At 39.7% G+C, this 10433-nt stretch overlaps 1 protein-coding gene across 10 annotated transcripts in view; it reads left to right on the plus strand.

Moving 5' to 3' along the window:
• The window catches only part of FOXP1 (forkhead box P1), a 500423-nt gene extending 492328 nt beyond the window's left edge, over positions 1–8095 (plus strand). For 9 of the 10 annotated variants that reach the window (XM_004581618.2, XM_004581620.2, XM_058678856.1 and 6 more), the window contains one exon: positions 3449–4359. In XM_004581618.2, coding sequence (XP_004581675.2) covers positions 3449–3593 — 145 coding nt within the window. In that variant the 3' untranslated portion in view covers positions 3594–4359. Of the gene's footprint in view, positions 1–3448 lie in introns of all 10 variants that reach the window. The other variant, XM_058678860.1, reaches the window with a different exon arrangement.
• Positions 8096–10433: the final 2338 nt, after the last annotated feature.

Below are 10433 nucleotides of genomic sequence, written 5' to 3' on the forward strand. Positions count from 1 at the left end.
AACCAGTTCAAAACCTTTGAATTAACCCCAGTATTACTGGAAACTGTATCTTACAGCAGTTATTTCCAAGAGACATCACGCAGAGGTGTCGACATGTTTCTCGGATGTCACAGGTACACAGTTTGCTAGGTTTAGGGGGCGCCGACTCCCTCTGTGAAACTGCTAGTCCTTTTGACCTCAAACTTGCATTAAGCAAATTTTAAAATATGGTTTTCATACCTATCCAAAATGCACTGGCCTGGTATGATGCAAAAAAAATGTTTAAGTGTTCCAGTCCAACTTCAGAGCAAAACCTAAAGGACCTGGTTTGGCTGGTGGCCCAGCCGATGTCTACTATAGACACAGTTCAACTCTTCCTAACTGCCCTCTGTGACCCTCCAGCACCACTCTGCTCCATTTGTCTGTAGAAAACAGTCACAGGATTGTGGCTGTGGGGCATCATACTTCCATCCTGTTAGGAGCTAAAGAAACTACAAAGCAAAATAGTCCACGCTGTGCATACTTTCCACAGAACACAATGACTTTAAGCACTACTCAACTGCATGTAAACAAAGGAATTACTCCATTTGCAAGGGAAGGGTAGTGTCGCTTTGCACGGTTACTGGCTGGGCTTTGAAAGCAGCAGTCTGAAAAGAAGGAATTGGGAGGAAGAGGGTGGGTATGTGGGAGACAAGGTGCACTGCTGTGAGATGACACTGTGAACAGTCTGCCTCTTACCTATGGGAAGCTACTTGGTTCACTCCCTGATTCACTGCGGGCCTCTAGAACTGCATTTGCCACCCCCAGTGAGCCTCAAATTGAAATAAAGAGCCCACCTGGTTGTGCCGTTACATGGTCACACAGATCTAGTCATTCATGTTTGTTGGGTCTGCACTGGATCAGAGCTAGCAACCGGTGCCTTTGGGTTAGTCAGTAACTGCGGAGTTTTACTGCCGGATTGGAGAACGGGGACTGTGTTCTCTGATGTTCTGTATTGGGAGAAGGGAGACTTCTGTGCATCCAATATTTTTTTTCTTAACACAACATTTGTCACAAGTCCAGAACCATAGAGCAAGAAGTTAACATTATGACAGCTCTTTTTCTTCCCTCGTCCCTCCACCTCCGCGAAACTTTGCACTGTTTTCTCTAAATGTGAAACGTTGAATTCTGATGGTTTAAAAAAGGAAGGGGAACGTTGATGTAGAAAATGACATTTGAACCTCAGTATGTGGCTAAGTAAAATAAATTTTAAAAAAATCTTAGCTAGTGTACACTAAGGCATGTGGTCATTAAGACAGAGGAAGAAATCTACAAAGTAACAACTCTCTACAGTGACCCGAGGCATCAAGAAATGTTCACCACTGTCATTAGTTCAAGAACCACAACTCAAGGTGAACCAGAACTTACCTTATGCCTAGGTAGCAAAATATTTTTAAAAAATAACTACTTTCACTGATGAGATTGGGTCTACAATGGTACAGCCACTTTGGAAATTAATAATCACAATAAATATCCTAAGAACCATAAAGATGTTCTGGCCTTTGCCCCAGCAATTCCATTCTTAGACTTTTATCCAAAAGAGATAAATCAACAGAACTGGAAAGATTAATGGCTAAAAATGATTTCTACATTAAAAGAAAAAAGGGGGTGATTAAAAATGCCTAGTAGAACGCAGTGAACTCTCATACCATTGTAAAATTAAGGTAGCAAGAAAAAATTCCCTGCTTTGACTACAAATTGGAAGAAACAGGCAAAAACAAAAACCTGACTTCAGTAGGTGTTCACTTATGATTTCTTTTTCTAAGGAATAATAAAACACCTAATTCTTCCCAAAAGAATGAATGAGATTCTAATGGGAATGGCGCCACAGGTGTGTAGTGCATACTAAGGCACTGCATTTGGTTTAGCTTTTTGCTGGTTCTGTCTCCAACTATTTTCATTTTGCATTGTGCTGCACAAATTTATAGCCTGTTCCAGGTTTTGCAATACAGGTGAACAGGACCTTCAAAAAGTTGCATTATACCTGCAGCACCTCATGTAAAATGTGCCATAATACAACTCTGCCGTGCAGTTTTCAGATTTTGAAGAATATAGATAAGACTTTTTTTTATAGCTATTTATCTGCCATCTACTGCTCAAACTCTGCTGTGCTAATTTTAGAGTCAATTGATTCTGAAGGCTCATGTCTTGGAGGGCAGTCCAAAGCACTCCTCTGTTTGTTTTTAATGGTTCAAGGGGCCTTTGGGGTTTGCATACAGCATTAATTATTTAGCAAGCCAACCATCCCCAGTACCTTCTCTTATTGCTAATACTTGATAATGTCAGTTAAAAAATTCTCCCATCTGCAAAACCTGTCCCAGAAATGGGACTGTTTGAACTTGAATGGTTCTTTTACATATCAAAAGCCTGGTAACAGAAAGTAATTTGTATTTGCAAAGGATCGGGTTGTAAATATGACTTACGAACAACATTTCTCAATTGTCATCAGAGTGGGTTTGTGTGATCACCCCAAGTCCCCTTCGTGTGAACCAAACGCTAGTCCGTAATGAGAGTGTTGGCAGATCTCATTGCGGCCACGCATCCTGGTGGCCACGACCAGCTGGGCCTCATGTTTTGCCTTGTTTACAGCTGACAGCGTTATTATTCGGATTGGGCCTCTGCTTTCTTATCACATTGTTGTGTTGAGCAAGCCTTTTCCTCTCCGTTTGTGTTTCCTGGCAGGGCTTTTCTTGCCTTATTGACAGTTTGTAAAAATATGCATTAATTTGGAGTTTCAAGCATGTATCATGGTGTCTCTTTGCTGTGTTTGCTTGAAGTTGATTAATGATAGAACCTCGCTTGGGGTCGTCCTCTGGAGAGTTCTTTCACAGGTTCTGCATGTTAACTAGCAAAGCAGAACACACAGCAAGCCATGATTAGCCCAGCCTCCTGCACTCAGTGGTCCCCACAAACGGCTGCTGTATTACAGATTCTTATTTCACACAATTATTTGAAGATCGGTATTCATCACCCAGGATGCCACTCCGGGGCCTGTTATCTGATACTCCGAGTGTGGTCCTAGGATCGGCAGCATCACAAGGGAGCTTGTGCGAGATGCAGAGTCTCAGGCCCCACCCCAGACCTCTGGCTCACACTGCAAGCTAGTAACCAGGGACTAGGCTAATCTGAATGTGTATGGAAGTAGGATCAACTCTGCTAGGGAGCCGGGGCCTGCTACCGTCCGGAGAGGAGTCACCGCAGGGCAGGGCCATCCCAGAACTCCCTGCACTGTCCATGACCACAGAGCCTTTGAATGTGGCTGATGAAACTGCAACACTGGCTTCTAAACTGTATCGGCATTCATTTTCATGGAGGGCGCCCCACGTAGCCAGCAGCTGCTGTGCTTGACAGAGCATCCCTCGAGTGCGGCATCAGTGTTCCCTAACACCCAAGTTGCGGTCTCTCATTGAGCTTCTGCTCGTTTTTCCAGACATCCTGTACACGTCAAAGAGGAGCCCCTCGACCCAGAGGAAGCTGAGGGGCCCCTGTCCCTAGTGACGACAGCCAACCACAGTCCAGATTTTGACCACGACAGAGATTATGAAGATGAAGCAGTAAATGAGGACATGGAGTGAACGCCTGAGTGGGCCGTCCCCAAGAATGAAGATTAGAGAGAAAAAAATAAACAAAACAAACACGTCAAAAGTTCGCAGTGAAATTGTTCTCCATTTGTTGTACAGTCTGGAGGATTTTCACTACATTTTGACAACTCTGAAATGTGTTAACTCTTAGTGCCATCAAGAATCCCATTTGGGAGTATTTTTGATTTTTCTACTTTTTGTTGAAAACAGGAATTTGTACTCTGTGCATCGGATGGACTTGTTTGGTACGTGGGATTTTCCTGTCTTAACATCAGTGTTGTAGATTCACTAAACTGATTCACTTTCAGCAGCAGACTTCGGACTGCAGTCCTGCCGCCGCTGGCCGCTGAGGACAACCGCCTGAGCTTGTGCGCCTAAGCTGCAGACCAAGCCTTTGCCCAGAATTTAAGGATTCCAATGGACGAACCTATTTGCACAGTACTGCATGTTGATTATCACTGCCTTTACTCCATTTTTGTTTTTTTGTTGTTGTTTGGGTGTTTTTTTTTTGTTTGTTTGTTTCTTTGCTTCCAGTTGGGATGGGGAAGGCCTTTGTGTGTGTATGGGGGGAGGGGTTAAAAAGAATTATCCCAAACTTTTTAATGTATTGCTTTTTTTTTCTCCCCCCTGCTTTAACTAGACCATTTTAAGTTCTGACCTCAGGCCTCCATTTGGGCCCATGGCCTCTTGGAGGCTTCAAGTTTTCTGTACCTTGTGATGAATGTTAATAGGTGTTTTTATTATACAAAGCTGAATGTCACTTCTCGTTTGTAGTTTTCTGTCACTCATTCCATTTCCCTTCAGACATCACCACATTTCTCGAAAGTCAGAAAACATTCCGTTTTGGTCTTTTTTCAAAAAGGTCCCAAATGCTGCACTCTACACATGAAGGTCCTACACATGAAGGTCACAGATGTGACGTCCTGCCAGAAAGAGAATGAATGACAGAAAAAAAGAGATACACTCTAGGAACAATGAGTCATTCCACAGGGCAGTACTGGGGGTGCAAAGGGGTTGTTTCAAATTTCCTCCTTGTGTTTACTTTCTGCAGCTACCCATCTACCTTTATAAATGTCACAGCATTCTGCCAGCACAAGGAAACAGACAGCAACAACAAAAAGCATCCCATTGATTAGACTGAAGCTATGGGGCAGTGGACAGCAGTCACTGTTACGACCAATATGGGTGGCATTGTTTGCAAGATGGCGTTAAAATTCAGCTTGTCTGAGCAACTTTGCAAAACAGCAGGAGCTCCAAGTTTACACAGCAATTCAGATGTGCTTGGTGGCATTAATGTGTCTGAATGCAAATTCAGTTACAGATTGAACATGCATGGGAGTTCATGGGGGCTGAATTCAGCAAATGCGAAAGTATTAGTTTCAAGTGTGCAAATTTGGTACTGCAGTTCAGACTGCTAAGCACTATTAATCACACCAACCCAGTATCAAAAAATAAAGGAAGACATTAGGTAGAGTGGAGTTTTCCCGTGCCCTAAGCTTGTGGGGACTCCGACACTGACCTGCAGCCAGGATGCTAACAGGTCAGTACGACCTCAATACCTCCAACTCTGCACCCACTTTCCTGTCATTTCTTCACCTAGGACCGTAGATCCTTAGTTTGAGAGCCTTTGGAAATTTAATTTATATTCTTCATACCTTTTTTCCCCTAAAATTACCAAAGATGTTACACAAAAGTAAATTATGTTCTGTTTTATGCTTTATCTAATGAAGCCAAATATCCTCTTATTGTTGATCAAAGGAGGCGAAAGAATTTAGAGGCAGATAATGAGATACAGGCTATTGCTCACTTGACAAAGACAACTGCTCCTCCATCTTAGAGCAAGTGTAGAAGACCAAGTAGGTAATGGAACCAAAGTTGTTACTTTTTTCCTAGCTGTTTCTTTTTTCTTATTTGTTTTTCTGTACCACCAGCAAGACCAAAACTCATTTTTGTAGAGCGAATCATGGGACTACTGAAGACAAGACACAGGACCCAGTATTAAAGGGGTGCCAGAAGGGATGGGGTCCCGTCACAAAGAAGAAATGTGTGCCACTGAAAAGGAGGGGATCCAACAGGAGACAGTGATGATAAAACTCAGAAAGAACAGAAAAGCTTCCATGGTTGAACTAGATCACATGATAGTATTTCTAGAATAACAAGACTTTTTTTTTGTTTTTAGAAAGACTGTATGCCACTTTTGTTTAAGAACTGTGCTATGCTCACTGCATTAATTTTGGTTTATCTTGGCAAGTAACCTCTGGTTTGTTTCGTTTTTCAGCTTTTCCTTTTTCCTTCCTTTTCTCAGATTAGGCTTTAGTCAGGAATTTTCATTTACGAAAAGTAACACTCCTGTCCACTTGTAAGCTTGGTACAAAAATCCTTTTTGGCAATTGCTTTTGAAGCTTCACTCTGCTTTCTGTATAAAGGGCAGTCTGTGGTCACTCAAGACTTTTTTTTTTAAACTTTTCCAGGCAGCTTCATGATGTGCAGGCAGTAGCCAGACAGGGTCATGGGAAGGGGGCCCTGTGCTTCTAAACTGAGTGGTTGCTGGTTAGTTTGGTATTCAAAAAGAGGATAAAAATCTGGTAGATTAGTTCATTCTCAGCATGTGTAGCTAGACATGAGTAAAGATAACAGCATGAGAAACTGTTAGTACGCATACCTCAGTTCAAACCTTTAGGGAATGATTAAAATTTAAAAAAAATACATTTCACTCAGTTGCACTTAGTCGTATGTCTTGCATGCTTAGTCTAAAGACGTTAGCAAAAAGAAAAAAAAGAAAAAAGAAAAAAGAAAATTAGATTTTTACATATCTTTGCAGGTATCACAGCCTTGCAGAAGAACCAACTGAAAAAAAATTCTCAGGCTTTACAGCAAGCAAACTTCACTATGATTTTTACAATTCTGACTCTGTATTCCTTGGGGGTATCCCAGTCGCTTCTTTTGGATGGGGTTTATTATGTTGTACATATATCCCAATGTGTCTGTGTGATCTTTGTCTTTTTTGGGGGAGGGCAGAGGGTGGTTCTTTTTTTAGATATTGTTCCTAAAAAGGAATAAATGCATACACTTGTTTGTCAAAACACCTTTGCTTTTTGTGCAACTGCTTTGTATTAATGATACTTAAAAAAATATCTTTGGAAAAAAAAACTACTGTATGTAATGGAATTGCAGAATATGCTGCACATGTATTTTATTTAGTTATTCTTGCTTTACAAATATTGGATGACATTTTTTGACATGTAGGAGGGAGAACCCCCCCACCCCCTTGGCTTTTAAATTGTAACATAGTTGACAGATTTTTTTTTTTCTGATTTCATTGATTGGAGCATTTTGTACAGGTTTTTATGTGTGTCTGTGTGTGTGTGTGCGCGCGCACGCACACCGTGCGTGTGTTAATCTGTTTTTTGATACATTCCTAATTCCTTGTGTTTATCCTACCACTGCCTTCCTGGCTATCTTAAGCAAGTTCATACATTTGAAAAGAGAAAAAAAATATTGTTTTAAAAAAATGTTTTCTCCTGCTGCAGTAAATATTTTGCATGATCAAACTTCCAGGGTTACACTTTCAAAGTTTATCAGTGAAGTAATGGTTACGATGGGGAGTGTCAAAATATTGAATCTTTATATATATATAAATATATATAAACCTTTACAAGGTGCCAAGATGTAAAGATAATTTGCTACTTATTTTTTTCTCAGAGAAAAGTATACATGAGGGAAGTGGTCCTGTGTATCAGGCAAATGTGCCGTCAGGTATGCGGATCCATGGACTTGTCCCTAGAATCTGTTCATGTAACACAGAGTTAGGCTGCCTCACTGGACCAGCAGTGACACAAGTACCTGAGGAGTACCTGCCAACCCTTTGGATGGCTCTAATATTACTGTTAATGCCTATTACAGCACTGCATCAGACCTAGGGGAAAAAAACCCACTTCAATTCTGACCCCCAAATCTGTTAATCTCACTAGCTTTTTTTTTTTAATCACACAAAGTTTAAAAATATTTCCTCTCCTTTCCACATTCCAGTTAAGTTCCATTTCCAAGGGTACAAGGATGCCCTTACTAGGAAGGATTTTTTAAATCTTTTGGTACATTTTCTCTAATGGCATACCTTTCTGAGACTCTGGTTGCTTTGAAAGTCAGTTTCACTCTTTTTATCCTAAGAATCAGATGTGTAACTCTAGAGGCATTTCAGGAGCCCCTTCTGGCCCAGGCCATGTCTGCTAGCCCAAGCCTTTGAGGATGGTACAGTCCGGACTGTGAGCATGGTGCTTCGTATATATGTGCTGCCAGTAACAAACATTTTTGTTTTGTTTTGTTTCGTTTTGATAAGGCACAGAAACTCATTCCTTGACATCAACTGTAATTCCATCATTCCATGTCTGTGGATACAGACAATAAAAAATATGTTGTGCAGTCAGTACTAATTACTGACATTATAGCATTCTCAAATGCAATAAAAATGCTGGTTGTTGACACTGGTAGTAAAAGTCGCCACAGCCTAAGCTTTTTTTTTTTCCTTCCTTTCCGACCTGCTGATGTGGTGTATTAGGTTGGTCACCAGCTACTTCCAGGACAGAATTAACATCAATCTTAATGAAAAGCTGTCATCAGGGAAGGGAGATGCGCCAATGTGCAAATGCAGGTATCCATAAAGAGACCTGGGAAGAGAGAGGGGCTATCTTTTCTTTGGAGGAAATAACTCCTTACTTTTCTTCATCAAATTTCATAAAGAAAAACAAAATGTTTAATAACTAGCATTAAGAGCAAACTAAAACTTCAGAGGAAAGCAATTTCATGAATAATTCATCAAAATTTCACATCTGCAAGATTAGTCATCCAAATAAAATGCTAATGTCAAAAACATGCACCGTCTATAATATTCTCATCAAGAAATCTTTTTGCATATAATGATAAATGCTTAGATTAGGACAAATGACTTTATAAAAATATTCTATCAAAAGTATGCCACATAACTGCATTCAGTAAAGAAAACAGAACGCTTATACTGAAGGATTCTATTAACCCATCCTAATTTTGAGTTTTGTGTTTTAACTACACCTTTAGGAAAATTTGCTATTCCTCTTTAGTATTATCTTCATATATACGTCCTAAGAATGAATGCACGCAAGCATCATCTTTTTGTAAAAATTAAATTGCCAAGGTATTGAAAGCATCCCTTTAAGTGGCCAAACCATGGTAACATAACACTATTAGGTATATAATTCAGAAGACAACACAATCCAATAAATGACTTGAAAATTAACCTCACAGTGTGTTCGGCAAGTCACCCACGGATGCTGCATTCTTTTGAAAAGCCTGTATTAGAGAGCTGTTTCTGGTTTCTTTTTTTTACAAGTGATTTTGCTATTTATTTGTGAATCAGTGGCCCCTTTTCATTACAGTTGTGCCCCAGACTAGAAACTCTAATCTTAATAGTAAAACATTTGAACCCTTCATTTTCACCAGCTTAACAAAGACAATAATAGGATTTAACTGCAGGTCATTTAATTGCTAGGCTTAGGCATGACTCTGCTTCTAACATAAATGGTCAGTAACACTAAATCTGTATAGATACTTCTTTTAGCAAGCTGAAGGTCCCAAATCAAGCTGGGTGAAGTGTCAGTGAAGACTTTGTTGGTTGCTGTAGAGTACATGTATAACTGTATTAACAGAGATGTTCTCACACAAGAATCATCTATGTATTTTGGGCCTGCCATTGAAAAACAAGGCCGCAAACTCAAAATAGTGGCTCTTCTTTTATATAGTGGCTGTTACATGTGGAGCATAAACTCTTTGAAAACTCATTTCACAAAGACACAGACAGCTTCATGACAGTCACTACTCCCCCGCCCGCCCCCAAAAAACAAACTATAATTAGTCTTATTAGACTTTTTGGCTTTGTTGAAGTTAAATATTTATGTACAGAGTAGCAATCACAATTTATCTATCATCTCCACTGTAGTTGAGTCAAATAAAATATTCTTTATTTCAAAATAAAGTGAATTTGGGTCTCAAACTTTCATTTAAGGAACTGGCTGATGAAAGATTTAAGACAGAGTTCACAGTGGAGGGAAATTAAATGCAGAAACACTGAATATTCAGAATAATATTTGGAGTATAAACCTACCACTAGATATAACCCTCTTTTGAAAATGTTTTATTTAAAAAAAGCAAAATTCTATCCCATTTTCACTTTGTAAAATGACATAATTTAGTGCGTATGTCTCCATATACACTCTACTGTATATATGTATACACACACATATATTTATATATCCACTCAGTTGAAACTATCAACCACTGATTGTTCAGTTGGTGTGGGAGAGGTCCTATCCAAGGATACAGGGATGGGGACAGATAAGCTTTAAGTTATATTGTTAATTTGAAGGTAACTGGCCTCTCAAGAATTAATTTCAGCCAAAGCAATAATCATTATTTACCAGCATGTGACATTTTTATCACTCATCATATTAGCAAATTTCCATTGAAAATGCTAAAATGGTTCGTCATAAGGCAGATAACTGCTCTAGCTATAAAAATGACCAACACAAGTGCTGGTACTCAAACATTAAATTATACTGTAATTAATAAAGACAGTTAAACTGTCTACCAGCAACAGCAATTTAGGTAACCACATTTGATCGGCCATAAATTGTAACTACATTAAAATTCCAGAAATATTAGCAATATGGATTCCTTGATGGAAGTTGGTGCCGATCTCAAACTCACTCTCTCTCTCTCCCGTCTGTTTAACAACGGAAGCACAGGTCATGTTGACCACAAATCCGTGAGTGAAGATCAGGCCTTAGCACTTTTAATCTTGTGAAA

Source organism: Ochotona princeps, chromosome 21 (assembly GCF_030435755.1).
Source record: "Ochotona princeps isolate mOchPri1 chromosome 21, mOchPri1.hap1, whole genome shotgun sequence".
Taxonomy (NCBI): Eukaryota; Metazoa; Chordata; class Mammalia; order Lagomorpha; family Ochotonidae; genus Ochotona; species Ochotona princeps.